This window comes from Arachis duranensis, chromosome 3 (assembly GCF_000817695.3).
Source record: "Arachis duranensis cultivar V14167 chromosome 3, aradu.V14167.gnm2.J7QH, whole genome shotgun sequence".
Taxonomy (NCBI): Eukaryota; Viridiplantae; Streptophyta; class Magnoliopsida; order Fabales; family Fabaceae; genus Arachis; species Arachis duranensis.
This window is the reverse complement of record NC_029774.3, coordinates 3,553,938-3,569,418: the sequence shown is the minus strand read 5'-3', so window position 1 is coordinate 3,569,418 and position 15,481 is coordinate 3,553,938. Positions and strand designations below refer to the sequence as shown.

The window sequence follows — 15,481 nt, the reverse complement described above, 5'->3', positions numbered from 1 at the left end:
AAACCTTTTCTTGATGCGTTTTTTTAGAACTGTCACGCATCTAATATAGTGATAGTGATTGCATTGTCCAAAAATCTTTCCTTTTACAAAGAGTTTTTTGGAACTGTTATGCATCTAATATTGATAGTGATAGTGATTGCGCTGTCCAAGGATTTTTTTTTATCTTGAGCTGCCAATCATCTAATATAGTTTATTTTTTTGAATCACGAGGTGCGGTCCATGTACCTAATATAGTTTTTTTTTTTGGATCTCGAGGTGCGGTTTTCTAGAACCGTCATGCAACAAATAGTTTTTTATCAAGTTTAAGAAAGAGTCAGAATTTTCTTTTGAGTCCATGCATCTAATATAGCTTTTTTATAGATATCGAGGTGCGATTTTCTAGAACCGCTATGCAACAAATAATTTTTTATTAGATTTAAGAAAGAGTCATATTTTTCTTTTGAGTAATGGAAAGGGCAAATAGTAAAAATCGAACCCGCGTCTTCTCCTTGGCAAAGATAAATTTTACTATTGGACTATATTTACATATTTGAATTGTATTTGATACGTAATATATCAATTTTATTTATGTTTTAATTTTATATAGATTACTCTATGCTTTTAATATTAATAGAATTTTTTAAATATTACTTTTCATATTTTTTTATTCTTTAATTTTATATAAGTTATTATATTCTTTCAGTCTTAATAAATTCTTTTTAATAGGTATAAATTGAGTTAAATTTTAATTTATTTTTATATTTTATATTTACTTATTGTTATATTACTATATAAATCAACATTCACTTTATATAATTTTTTCATCCCTCCTCAGATAATCTCATATATCTTTTTTTTTTCTACCACTTTTGCTAAATATATGTAATAAGTGACTATGTAATTGTATTTATTAGGAAGAAAATGAAGAAGAAAATGATAGTGACTCAACCAACCATGAAAAAGAAGACTTGACTTAAATTACTTTTTAATCCTTTTGATTTTAATTGAATTACTTTTAACTATTTTATTTATACTTCTCACGTGCCTTATTATTATAGCTTAGGATTTTTTTTTCATTTTCTTTCTCTCCTTTCTCTCTCTCATGACATTTATTTTTCTTTAGATTACTCTATAATTTCATATTCTTTTCTTCTCTACTTTTATATAGGATACTATATGTCTTCAATGTTAATATTATTTCTCTTTATTAGCTATAAACATAATTCATCCTCTTTTATCCTCACTCTTTCTTATGGTTATTATATAGTGTTACAATTTAGGATTCTTCTTTATTTTTCTTTTCACTCTTATGTCATTTATTTTTTTTAGGTTACTCTGTTTTTTATAGTCTCTTACTATTTATTTTTATATAAGATAGATACGATTTTAATGTTAATATTATTTTTCTTTAATAGGTATAAATTGAATAATAAAATATAATTCATCATCTTCTTTCATACTTACTCCTTCTTATATTTTTTATATAAATCAACATTTACTTAACACATCTTCCTTATCTTCTCTTTTACATAATATCATGCCACTTATTTTTACCATTTGTATTGGTTTCAATTGATCCCTTATTATTTCTCCTACGATACCTTTTAGTCAGAGATAGGGATGACATAATTTGAAATTCAAAAATTTATTATTTTTGGATCACCAATTTAGTATTCTATTCAAAATATTTTTTTTTTATAAATAAGTAGATTCCAAAAGAGATATTTATATGAGTTATAAATAAAAATTTTTANNNATTTAGAGTACTCTAACGTTTGTATTTTTTTATATAAAAAAACTTTTAAAATTTTTTGTAGAAATTGATGGCGTTGATGAATAAGCTTTTAATGCTGGACAAAAACCTTTCCTATTCCAAAGATCTTTTTAGATTTTTTTAATTTCGAAGTACGTTTCTTTGGAACTGTGATGCATCTAATATAGTGATAGTGATTGCAGTAATCAATAAGCTTTCAATGCTGTCCAAAAACCTTTCCTTTTACAAAGAATTTTTTGGATTTTTTTTATCTCGAGGTGCGTTTCTTTGGAACTGTCATACATCTAATATAGTGATTGCGCCGTAGAAAAATCTTTTCTTGGTGCGTTTCTTTAGAACTGTCACGCATCTAATATAGTAATAGTGATTGCGTTGTCCAAAAATCTTTCCTTTTACAAAGAGTTTTTTGGAACTGTTATGCATCTAATATAGTGATAATAATAGTGATTGCGCTGACCAAGAATTTTTTTTATCTCGAGCTGCCACGCATCTAATATAGTTTTTTTGGATCTCGAGGTGCGGTCCATGCATCTAATATAGTTTTTTTTTGGATCTCAAGGTGCAATTTTCTAGAACCGTTATACAACAAATAGTTTTTTATTAGGTTTAAGAAAAAGTCAAAATTTTCTTTTGAATCCATGCATCTAATATAACTTTTTTCTAGATATCGAGGTGCGGTTTTCTAGAACCGCTATACAGCAAATAGCTTTTTTATTAGGTTTAAGAAAGAGTTGGAATTTTCTTTTGAGTAATAATAAGGACAAATAATAGAAATCAAACCTGCCTCTTCTCCTTGGCAAAGATAAATTTTACTATTGGACTATACTTACATATTTGAATTGTATTTGATACGTAATATATCAATTTTATTTGTGTTTTAATTTTATATAGATTACTATGTACTTTCAATGTCAATAGAATTTTTAAATATTAGTTTTTATATTTTTTATTCTTTAAATTTATATAGCTTACTATATTCTTTCAATGTTAATAAATTCTTTTTAATAGATATAAATTGAGTTAAATTCTAATTTATTCTTATAGTTTATATTTACTCTTTGTTATATCTCTATATATATAAATCAATATTTATTTTACACAATTTTTTTATTTCTCCTCGTATAATCTCATATCTCTTTTATTCTTTTTATTGTAAATGATTATAGATAACTAATCATATATTATTATATTAATAAAAATAATTAATTTTCACAATCATTACTTAAAAAGACATATAAATGCATGAATTTAATTAATTAGATAATTATACAAAAATTTTTATATTAAAATTAAAGGCATATATATGTAAAAAAATAATAAAATAAATTATAAATATTATTAAGCTTTTGTAAAGATCAAAATTGACAAATGTAATATTTACTTAAATTAATAATAATAATAATAATAATTAATTTCCGTTTTATATGAATAAATATTTTATTTGATCATTCACTAATTTAAAAACTTAGCTATACAAAAATACACATAAAATATATAATAATTAAATAAAATATCTGACAAAAATCGAATAAAATAAGAGAAAAAAAGACAAGAATCTCAATCTTTTTTTTGTTAGGTATTTATTTTTCAAGATTATAACTTTACCAAATTAATATCCACACAAAGAGAAGACTTACATAGCCCACTAATTAATTTTTTTTTAAATCGATTATAAAAGAAGAGAACGAAAATAAATGAGAAATGAGTTCTTGAATTTTTTTTTCAAGATATCTATGTTGTAGCAAATTTAATTATCTATAAATTTTTGTTAGATTCATAAATTTTTTAATTAAGGTATATAAGTTGTCTTAAATTTTCAATAATTAAAAGCTTATAAATGATTTGTTTTTATGCCAAATCTTTGTTTTTGATATTTACATTACTTACAAGACAATTTATCCAAATCAACATTTTTATTCACACACAGAAAGATCAATGTTTATTTTTGTTATAGAGACTTCTTAGATAGATTAATCTAGCTAGTTCATTTTTTTTCTCATGATATTTTTTAATTTAGACTAAAAATTAATTCGATACAGATTAAACTTTTATTTAAAAATTTATTATTGATTAATTAATTGTTATATACATAAAATAAAATTCACACTACTCGTGCTTATTTGCGGTAGGCTAATGAACTATTACATCAATCTAATTTAGACTTTGGATAGTTTATTTTTCAAAAAAAAAAAAAAAACGGAATACTTGCTCTATCCGAACTCTCTGGAAACTTTCGAACAGGCCCACGGGCCCATTTGTTTAACGGTGTGACGCGCCGTAAATTATTATTTTATTTTATCTACTTTTTTACCCTTTTAAAAAAACACAAAAACCGAACCACCTCGATTCATGCTCTCTCTCTCTCGCTCTCTCTTTTCATAACAGAAAATTCCGTTCTCTCTCTTCATTTAGGGTTTCCTACTTTCCTTCCTCCTTCAACTTTCACTCTCGATCCGGTTATTCCGAGTCTGTGCCTTGCAATGCCGCGTCCGGCGAAATCAGTGAGGCCGTCGCACGAAGGAAGCGCCGCCGCCAGGGATTCCGACGAACCTTCCAACAACCTCTGGGTTGGGAATCTAGCGCCGGACGTAACCGACGCTGATCTGATGGACCTGTTCGCGCAGTACGGCGCCCTCGACAGTGTCACCTCTTACTCGGCGCGTAGCTACGCCTTCGTGTACTTCAAGCGCGTGGAGGACGCTAAGGCCGCGAAGAACGCTCTCCAAGGGTTCTCCCTCCGCGGCAATTCCTTGAAAATCGAGTTTGCTAGACCGGTTTGTTCTCGTCTTCTTTGTGCTCTGTTAGGGTTCATGTATTCTTATTCTTATTGTTTTTGTTATTGCAATATGAACCGTGTTATTATTGTTAAATTCCTATTTTCGGCTCTTCAAATTGCTCGATTATCTTTTATTTTTGTTTTTTGCGTGCATTTAATAATGTCTCAAATCGAATCCCTATTTTTTAACAATTATCCTATTTTGCGTGCATGATTGGGAATCAAATCTGCGTTGAGGCAAATCGCCATTGCAATCGATTCAATTGCGTTAGGCTACGAAATGAGTTTTTAATTAGTATAAACTATTTTGTTTATTTCTCAAAATTTTTTATTATTATTAGTTATTATCATTGTTATTATTAATCAATTGCGGAATTTCAGCTGATTTAGATTCCACCCACTGGTGAAGCTTGTTCTGTTGTTTGATTTAATTTATGATTTTTAGTTTTAAAGAAGATCCCGTGTAGCTTGTTTTGTTTGTTTTGAAGATCTAACATATTTAAAGCAAAGTTTAATTAATTCGTTAAACTACTTATGCAACTGGTAATCGTTAGGGTTAACAATGACACTGGCAAAAGAATATGACAGTAAGCTAAAACATTATTATATAAATAAATATATATAAGCTGAAATCACCCACTACAAGCGAAAACCAATAGTACCGAGGGTCAAGGCTTCGTGTTTATGTTCATTACTTTCTGAAATATATAATATATATTCTTTTTATTGGGACATGGGAATTATGTATACATCAGGTAGCTGCAGCCGTGAGGGAAGTGCAATGATATAAATTACGAAATTGCATCAATGAAGTAAAACGAGAAAGAAACAACAAACTCGAAATGATAGAATGGACACAAATATTCAAACACAGTGAATAAGTTATGGTTACAGTAACATAAACACTGAGTATTGGGGGGTTTCCCCGGTACCAGAATTAAAATCGGTGTTTTGTAGTAATTAGTGGCTAAAAAATATGCATGTTAACTCAAATTTTGAAATTTAATCATATTTAAAAACGTGTGGTTGGTGAATACATATAAAGGGAAAAAGGATCGATAAAAACCCGCCACAAGGCGCATCTGACTTCCCAGACCCGGCGGTTTTAGCAATACTTGATTTCTAAGGTAAGCTAGAGCCAAATTGAAGTGTTTGTGATGTTGCGGATAAGAGGCCCCAATAGAATCTGACAGACAGAATATATATGGAAATTTACGTTACTCATAAAACCTGAACTAAAACATTGATAGACAAAATCCTACCTAAAAAATTTCGAGCTCTTCAAGTAGATATGATACTGGGCATGTCATCTTTGTTTCAATTATATAATGGAAGTAAACTGTAATCTAGAAAATATCAATAACAATGGCGCCATGAAGCTTTACAGTAATTATTCTATAGTATCGTGAACAATAATTATTTAATAGACCAAATAACAAGCGCACTTGAATTCTGATTAGCAGTAATATTCTTCTCTTGCTCTTTTAAATTGATTACGATCTTTGAAAATAACATGGAGTAATAGAAACTTGCTAGTAGAGCTTCTAATGGAGAGTTGATCAAGGGAAGATGCTGCACTATTTATTTAGTCCTTAAACAAATGACAGCTCCAGTGATAGGTTGTATATTCTAATTAATGTGGGAAAGAATATGCTGGGGATGTTGATGAGCGGAGTGGAGTAAACACACTAAATAATTTGAAAATGGTTGAATTTTACCCTAAACGATGCTGATATGAGAAGCAATGCTAAAAAAATTCTAATTGTCCGGAGGTCTCTCCCACTATAACTGTTATAGTTTGTCATCTAGATCATACAACAATTTTATCATAAAAGTAAAAATGTTTGGGTTAAGTGTGAGCTTTGTGTGATACAATTGAATCCTTTCTTTAGAAATATATATTGCATAAATAATTTCAGTAAACAATGATATTTCCAAGATTTTGAGAAAGTGATGCGACTTTTTTTCTGTACATGATGTTGCCTTTTAGTTATTTATTTTTGGCCCAAGATAGCTGTGACCGTCTTTGCATGGTTTACGTGCTAGAATTACATCCATATTGACCCCATGATCTGCATTTATCATTTTCTCTAATATGTGTTTAATGGAAAACCTATTTTCAGGCAAAGCCATGTAAACAGCTTTGGGTGGGTGGTATTAGCCCAGCTGTGACAAAGGAAGAATTAGAAGCCGAATTTCGTAAATTTGGTAAAATTGAGGATTTTAAGTTTTTCAGGGACCGAAATACTGCATGTATTGAATTTTTCAATCTGGATGATGCCACTCAGGCAATGAAAGTCATGAATGGGAAACGTTTAGGTGGTGAACACATTCGTGTAGACTTCCTTCGATCACATTCTACAAGAAAAGTAAGTGTAACATATAGATTGCTGGCCTTGTTTCTAGCTTTTACTTTTCTTTTTTGCCAAACCTAGGCTCTGCTCTTACATTGATAAATATTAGAAGCTCGCTTTTCTATAGTTTACGCACTACCTTTAAACGTGTGCTTGGAGTTCTTTTATTTCGCATGGTCTGATTGCACTATTTCTTTATACAGCTATCAAGATTTTTGCGTATTTCTTTGTTATTCTTGTGTGACCAATGTGCCCTTTTCTGATTGTTGTAGGATCAGTCGTCTGATTATGGACAGTTTCAAGGAAAAGGCTATGGGCATACTGATCCCTACACTGGACAAAAAAGACCTCTGGTAAGTTATCTTCATTAAAGTGCATACCTGTCATAGTGCATCACGTACTTTTTAGGTTGACATTACAGTGTAAAGTAATGCTTGCACCTGCAAGTACAATCACTGTTGTTTTCTCTATATAAATAGCAGTGTACTTATAAATTGTTCTTCTCGTCTCAAACAGCATTCACAACCCCCAATGGGAAGGAAAAGTGATAGTCAACCCAGTAATATTTTGTGGATTGGCTATCCTCCTGCCATTCAGATTGACGAGCAAATGCTCCACAATGCCATGATTTTATTTGGAGAAATTGAGAGAATCAAGAGTTTTCCTTCAAGGAACTATTCATTAGTTGAATTTAGAAGTGTTGATGAAGCTCGGCGTGCAAAAGAGGGTCTTCAAGGACGCCTTTTTAATGACCCTCGAATAACAATTATGTATTCAAGCAATGAGTCTGGAAAAGATTACCCTGGCTTATATGCTGGTAGCGGTCCAAGAACTGACGCGTTCATGAATGACCATCCATTTCGACCATTGCAAATGGATTCATTTGGTCATAATCGTCCAGTGGTTCCAAATAATTTTCCTGGACAGTTGCCACCTGGAGGTATTCTTGGACCAAATGCACAAATGCGGCCGTTTGGTCCTCAAGGGAGTCTTGAACCTCTTATTTCTGGTCCCGAGTTTAATGAAATGGGCATGCACCACAAATTTCAGGATGGTAGTTCCAAGGGTAACATGGGTCCAAACAGGAAAAGGCCTTCTCCTCCTGCCCCAGGGATGCTTTCTCCTTCTCCTGCATCAGGTGTCAGGCTCCCTTCAAGATCAGCTTCCGGTGGATGGGATGTACTTGACATAAACCATATTCCAAGGGAGTCTAAACGTATGAGATTAGATGGTACTATGCCTGTTGATGATGTTCCGTATCCTTTAAGGAATGTAGATGATCGTGTGTTAGGTATGGACCAAACATATGGTCTTGATCCGGTGAGCACAAGGTTGGGAGCTGGAGTACTTGGTGCTGCACAACCTGATGCTGATCATATATGGCGTGGAATCATTGCAAAGGGAGGGACTCCGGTTTGTCAAGCTAGATGTGTCCCTATTGGGAAGGGGATAGCTGCTGAGCTGTGAGTATAATTTTATTTGTTTTTGAAGTTTCTATTGAATTTTGAAATGTGAAGGTGGAAGAGTGAAGATAGGAATGTTCCTTATGCGAAATCAATTGATAATTCTTGTCCTTTTTTTTTGACCCCCTTGTGCGTTTAAGTTTCATTTTCACGCAGTCCATTATATCTTTGCCATGAACATATCTTTGCATTGTGTATCAGCTTATCTCCTTGTTGAAAATGAGCATTGGCTTGATAGTGTTTTTAACAGAAGTCTAAGATATCCTATCATGAAAATACTTAAGATTATCTCCAGTTTCAGTTTTAGCATTGGGAGTAGGAGTTGAGTGTTTGTTGAAAACCTGTTGTCATTATTGTCAAGATATGTAGATTCAATATGTAATTGCGGAGACCTGGAAAGTTTGATAAGTATATTTTTTACTTCCCTACAAAATTTTATCAAAAAAGATATTAGGGTCAATTTGAGTATTTTGGAAATGAGCCCATTGTATTTTTTTGTCTTGTCCCTAGCTGGTAAAATACATGTTTACTGCAGTAATTGAAGTTTGTTTTGTTGTTCTGCTGCAGTCCCGAGGTGGTTGATTGCTCAGCTAGGACGGGATTGGATATACTCACAAAACACTATGCTGATGCTATTGGTTTTGACATTGTTTTCTTTTTGCCAGATAGCGAAGAGGATTTTGCTTCCTACACTGAATTCCTTCGCTATCTTAGTGCAAAAAACCGTGCGGGTGTTGCAAAATTTGCTGATAATACCACATTATTCTTGGTACCCCCTTCTGATTTCCTGACAAAAGTTTTGAAGGTCACTGGACCTGAACGTCTATATGGTGTGGTTCTTAAGTTTCCTCCAGTTCCAGGTAATACTCCAATGCAGCAGTCTTCACATTTGCCTATACCATCAAGTCAGTATATGCAGCAGATTCCTCCTTCACAAGCTGAGTATGGATTGATTTCTGCAAAGGAAGAACCAGTTTTGCCAACAGATTATAACAGACTGTTGCATGATGAGTCTAAACTTCCTCCTAAACCAGTCTATCCGGCCACTAGTGGTCCCCCCTCACTTCAGGCTGGGCCTCCGGATTATCCTACTGGTTCCATGTCCCAAGCTGGTGTTGGATTAACTCCGGAGCTTATTGCAGCTTTAACTAATTTAATCCCTGGAACAACTCAATCATCGACAATTGATGGTGCCAAGTCAGCAGTAGGCTCCTCGACTGTGAGGCCTCCATTTCCCCCTGTTGCACCTAATGATGGTAACCAATCTCATTTATGGAAACAGGACCATCAAATTGTTGATCAGTCTGTTCATCCTCCTCAAAATTTGGGGAGTATGTATAACATTCACAATGCTCACTATCAGCCTTATCCACCACAATCTGCTCCTGGCTTCCCTAATCAAGTGGTCCCTGGCAGTTCGCATATTCAAGACACTGCTGCTGGTCTGCAGCAGCAGGGTGCTGTTTCGTCTAGACAGATGACTAATTACATGATACCTTCTCATAGTGGACAGGTAGCTGCACCCACCCATGTCAGTCAGCAGTATCAGGTTGAAGCCTCCCCTGGCAACCAGGGAGGATATGGAGTGCTTCAAGGGACAGATGCCTCTGGTTTATATAATTCTCAGGCTTTCCAACAGCCAAATAATTCAGTTGCTGCATCCACTCAAGTTCAGAGTGTTAATCCATCACAGCAACATGGTGTCCTGCCATATACACTGGACCAAGTAAATGCTGACCCTAACAGTCAGCAACATCCTCTCTATGGAGTTGGTCAGGGCTCAACAGAAGTCGAGGCCGATAAGAACCAAAGGTACCAATCAACGCTACAGTTTGCTGCCAATCTTCTCTTCCAAATACAGCAGCAGCAGCAACAGCAACCCCCTGGAGGACATGGATCAGGAATTCAATAATGAGAATCGTCTTCTGTAAGTAATCATCTCCTCATTAGCTACCTCTTTTAGATAAATAAATTCCTATATATCATATTTATGTTCTTTTCCTGAGTACCTTTTTTTTGGTTGATATACGCTTTCTGGTTCCTATATTAATGTTTATGGGTTTAAGTTTCTGTCCTAAAATCCTAGACACCATAGGCACACAGAAAACAAAAATAAGGAGACCATATGTGAACTAAGATAGTTAGGCTTTTGATCATTTATGTGTTTTATCATTTTATGGAGTCTCGTCCAAATTTTGTGAGGGTCTTGGATAGATTACCTGTTTGGGCTGGGAAAGTGGGCATTTGAAGTCAAAATACAAGGCAAATGGTAGTTTGTATAGGCAATCTATGGTTAGGCTAGGTAGTTCGCATGATAGTGGTAGTGCTATATAATAATTATTTTTTTTATTTACTCGATACGTAACTAGTTTTGGAGTACCCTAGGCTATCTTTATTGGCCCAAATATTTCTAGCAGGGGATGGAATAGGAAGTGGATAATGATGTTCTAATGTGAAATCTGCTTTGCTATTTCTTCAATGCCAAGTACAGTGTGTTTTAGGTTGAGAGCTATAGCTGGTTTTCCAAATTGCAGTTAAGTCATAATGAATAATTGGGATGATTCTCTGCTTAGTTTCTAGTTTGTAATTTGAAACCCATTCGATTGGTAAAACCATCATTATGGCCACATGATCAATGTGGATAAATAAGTTGCTTTTGATCGACTTATAGTTCTTATTTTATATGTTTGCAGTATATGTGAATCTCCATATTGTCACACACATACTATTTTATTATATCTGCCTAATACGTATGCCATACATGTTTGTTTTTTTAAAAAGAAGTTATTGTTTGTTGAATGTTCAATAGAAACAAGTAGTATGACATAGAAACTTGCATAGATTCTTGAGCTTTGCTATGCTTCCAGTTGCATGGTAATACTTGCTTTTCTTAAAGTGTTTGTATCCCATTATATTTTAGCTGTAGGCTGGGATATGTTTTCCCTTGTTTACCATCCTATGGAATTTAGCTAGGAAAGGTAGTTTTAAGGTACTTCTTATCGGGTGGTGTAATTTGCAATATGTAAGGTATCTTGAAATGCTTCTAAAGATTATATGAAGAACTTATTAAATTTGTAAATTTAGAGTGTACTAACGTTCACTATTTCCCTAGCTAATCATAACCATGAATCGGCTAACTAAATCGATAACTTTGGTATCAGATGGCAATAACTTTCACTACGTTTCCTTCGTTGCCATTCAATCTTGATGATGCATAGAAATCACAAACTGCAAAGTTTAATGTAGTAATTGAACTAATAGGAGGATTAATGTCCTCTGCAACTCTGAATCTAATCCTAATCAGTCCATTGACTTGGTTTGGAGATCAACTTTCAACTGAGTAATGGCTTATGAAATTTCGGGCAGGAAGTCTAACTACACCGTACATATTATAGATAAACACAGTCATCCATTGTTGCGATTGTTGTCGTCGGAATTCACTGAATTCAACCTCTTTCCTCCCAAGTCCTAATATTACGACGAACCACATTAAACTAGCAAGTCAATTATTGGGGTTACTTGATTGGTTTTCCTTACTAAAATAAAATGCTAGTGACCTGTAACAATTATTGGGGTTGCAAACACTTATTTGTTTGTCATAATGAATGTTCTACCAAATCCCGATAACTTAGTTTGAGGACATTGGTTTTCTGTTTTGTGTTAGTGTTCTGGTCTGGGAAGTGAGTCGGTTATCATTGGAGATGAATATTATTCGATAAGAATATGATGTGGCTAAGAGAGTTTAAATGAAATTCACTTTAAATGACTAATGCATAGTTGAGATGAAAATGCTTCTTGATGATTAAGCTTTTGCTGTTGAAAATATCGGAGCCACTTTAATTCGCGACCTAAAACATCATATTATGTGTCCATGGATTGGGTGTATTGGTGCAAAATCACTTTAATCTGGTTTTAGGATGTTGAGATTATTGTATTTGTTGTCGCCTTGCCTTTCCTCGAACAGCTTGAAGTGATTATTAGTTTTGAAGAACATTACCATCAAATCTAACGTTTGCATTCGGCAATACTAAAATCGCATTTTGTTTCCCCATACAGTACATTATTAGTGTTTAATACATGGTTGATGCTAGTAAGTATCCAGCGATCTTATGTTTTACCGAAGTGCTCAATGCGTAGAACACTTAAAAAGAATTAATGTTTTACTGTCTAAACTAATCTTCTGGTTCATATTAATTATGTTATTTAGTCCTAAAACAAAGAAAGTAAGTTAGAATCTGTAGTAATCTGCGTCTATTAACATGACTGTTTTTACCATTACCCTTTTTAGTATTGAACGTCAAGGCAATTCATGCGCAACGAGATTAAATAGTTGCTAACTATTTTTGACAGGTTTTGCAAAATCGCCATGATTACATTCCAAATCGTGTCGTTTATATTCCGTTCTCCATGACGCATAGGTAATGGAATCGCTCAAAGCAAAGGCTACGACTACTCCACCGATACAATGCAACGCCGTTGGTAGCAATTACAAAGTTGATGCTATCGTCTATTTAATCAACCACAAAAGGAACGTCTCTTTTTCTTTCCCCTTTTTAGTTCAGTTTTCGTTCTCTTTTTCTTCACCCGTTCGCTCGCCTTGCATCTTTGTTCTCTCAGAACTTCATAGATGTAAGGCTGTTTTTTGTAGTTTTTGTTTCTTTCTGGTGAATGTATATAATAAATTTTCCATCTTAAATGTAGTCCCAATCAGTTTTTAACCCCGCTACTCAGTTTCTGTGATTTTCCTAAATTGTAATCACGAACGTATTCGTTATTTGGTATTTTGGGCGTGTATTGCGGAACCGCGTGGAAAGGATTGTTTTTGTATGTTTGCAATTTTGCATGTAGAGTGACCAAATGGGTATTGGTTCCAAGTTCAAACAGATATGTTGATGATGATAGCTTTAGCTGGGATATATATGATGTTAACTAATTTCGTCATAACTAAATATTAACAAAAGGTGTCGAAGTTAAAAAAAAAAGGAAACATGTAATTGCAGCCAAATGATCAAAGCGATATGTCAACTATTCTTTTTTGCACTTCAAGTTCCGTCATTCCCAGAGAATAGAAAAAAGAAATGAGTAAACTATGAAAGTTGCTCCTTAATTATCTAATCAACTCCGAAATGGAGAATTTAAACAATGTGAATAATGGGCTGTAGATTTAGTCTAATACATGTAAAAAATAAAAAATATTCTACAAATTATCTAAATAAAAAAATTTATTTAGTTATTCTAAAAAATAACTATCCCAAACCTTAATTTATCAAAATATTTTACTCCTTTTCTTTTTCAAAGAGCTGCTACCTCCACCTTCATCAACAATATTTTACCGTCGCTGTTTGGCTTGCCACACGCCACCACCGGCATTACTCACCCCTAATAAAAATAACCATTCACTTAAAGATAAAAATAATCATCTATATATCTAATGAATTAAACATCTAATATTTTAATTATATATAATTAAATCTAATCCAATCAAAATAATCATCCATATAAAAATTAAAATAACCATCCGTATATCTACTAAAATGACCATCCTATATTGGTCCTTTTATAAGATTGATGATCATAATTCATAAGAACATAGAATGATGATGCCAAATAACTCTGAAACGTGTTCATCACCTTGTAATAATAATAAAGAAATAATGGAAAAACGTTTGAGGTACGAAGAGAATGCAAGGTTTCAGAAGTTCAAAGGCATTGTTCCTCAGCAAAATGGTCATTGGGGAGCACAAATATACGCAAACTACTAGAGAATATGACTGGGAACATTCAAGACGGAAAGAGAAGCCCCGTGACTTACGACAGCGCCACCATCAAGCTAAGAAGCGGCGATGATCATAATGGATCTGCACGGCCGGCAGCGGGACAACGGGAAGGAGGATGCATGACGTTGCTACAGAACGCAAGCGGGACGAGAAGATGCTTTGGTGGCAGGAGGCTGGGCGGTGTCGAAACAGACGGCAGAAAAGTGCTGACAGGGGTGCAGCGGTGCAAAGTGAGGACCGGAAAAATGATGACAGCGTTTTAGACATATATTGAAGTTTAATTTTAATTTTTTTTAATTTATTATTCACATTATTTATAATAATAATAATTATTTTTTTTATATTTTCTCTTATCTAATTTGCAAGCAAAAATACCCGTGAAGAAAGATTAACGAAAAGAAGTAAAGAACTAACATGACAAATGGCATCAGTGTATTAAGTAATGAAATTAGATAGTAATTTTTTTCCCTCTCTTTAAGTTTCAATCTCGCTACGACTAATTTCTAATTATGAATAGTGATAGGATTATCTAATAATCTAAGACTTAAAAATATGCGATGAATCATACATAACATCACAACAATTCTATATGGACTTTCAAGTTTTAACTATATCCCTATATTAACGTATGTTTGGACATTCATTTTTATTTTTTTTTTCTTGTTTTATCTTCTTTTATTGAAAACAAAATTGTTAAAAATTTCAACTACAGAAATTAAAAGCTGAAATAAAGAAATCGAGAACTTTATTTAACGTAAAATCTGGATGTTATATAGGGTAGAAATTCAGATTAACTTCATGTACATGTGAAATTAATAGGTATGATTTGATATATTTGATAGGTATGATTTGAGTTTTTATCCCGTTTCAGAAAAAAGAACAGCGGAAAAAAAATCCAATTCTTACATCGAAAATACATGGAACTGAATTGATAATCTTATTGGTTGTTCATATTTGCTGGGTCGGCAGCAGAGTTAAGAGTAGTAGCTGAAGCTGAGGCCGAGGCAATTGATGAATGCGAGTGACTGAATTTGAGAGAGAAAGCACGCGATTATGGGGTTGGAATCGCTTGGTGATTTGGCGATTCATGTCATTCTCAAGAAGCTGCCTCCCAAAGACGCTGGAAGGGTTTCCTGCGTCAGCAAAAGGCTTCGTTCTTCTGCCTCCGATGACCTAATTTGGATCAATTTCTGTCGCAACGATCTCTCTCTCTGTCACCCTCTTGATCCTCTCGGAAACCCTCTCCCTTCCTTCAAGGTATCCTCTTCTTTCACCCTTTTACTTTTACTTTTAATTTCAATTCCTCGTATTTCTGATTTTAACTCTGTACCCAAAAAAAGTTCCTTTTTTTTAATGTT

General features: G+C 33.4%; 2 protein-coding genes across 3 annotated transcripts in view; both read left to right on the top strand.

Annotated features, from left to right (window-relative positions):
- Window positions 1–4,088: 4,088 nt before the first annotated feature.
- LOC107476757 (flowering time control protein FPA) lies at window positions 4,089–13,229 on the top strand. 2 transcript variants are annotated; one of them, XM_016096636.3, is made up of 6 exons: window positions 4,089–4,527; window positions 6,653–6,898; window positions 7,156–7,236; window positions 7,400–8,346; window positions 8,914–10,273; window positions 12,765–13,229. In XM_016096636.3, exons 1-5 carry the CDS (start codon window positions 4,234–4,236, stop codon window positions 10,256–10,258), a joined length of 2,913 nt encoding a protein of 970 aa, XP_015952122.1. In that variant the 5' UTR covers window positions 4,089–4,233; the 3' UTR covers window positions 10,259–10,273; window positions 12,765–13,229. The 2 variants fall into 2 exon arrangements, with proteins under 2 accessions (XP_015952122.1, XP_015952121.1); XM_016096635.3 differs by having other exon boundaries at window positions 12,697–13,229.
- Window positions 13,230–14,968: 1,739 nt separating this feature from the next.
- The window catches only part of LOC107476758 (F-box protein SKIP16), a 3,526-nt gene continuing 3,013 nt past the window's right edge, over window positions 14,969–15,481 (top strand). Inside the window, exon 1 of the mRNA XM_016096637.3 lies at window positions 14,969–15,380. Coding sequence (XP_015952123.1) covers window positions 15,177–15,380 — 204 coding nt within the window. The 5' untranslated portion in view covers window positions 14,969–15,176. The remainder of the gene's footprint in view (window positions 15,381–15,481) is intronic.

Coding starts and splice junctions, on each gene's coding strand:
- LOC107476757 (XM_016096636.3), top strand. CDS start 4,234: ATGCCGCGTCCGGCGAAATCAGTGAGGCCGTCGCACGAAGGAAGCGCC. Junction 6,899..7,155: donor GATCACATTCTACAAGAAAA/GTAAGTGTAACA, acceptor TGATTGTTGTAG/GATCAGTCGTCTGATTATGG. Junction 8,347..8,913: donor AAGGGGATAGCTGCTGAGCT/GTGAGTATAATT, acceptor GTTCTGCTGCAG/TCCCGAGGTGGTTGATTGCT.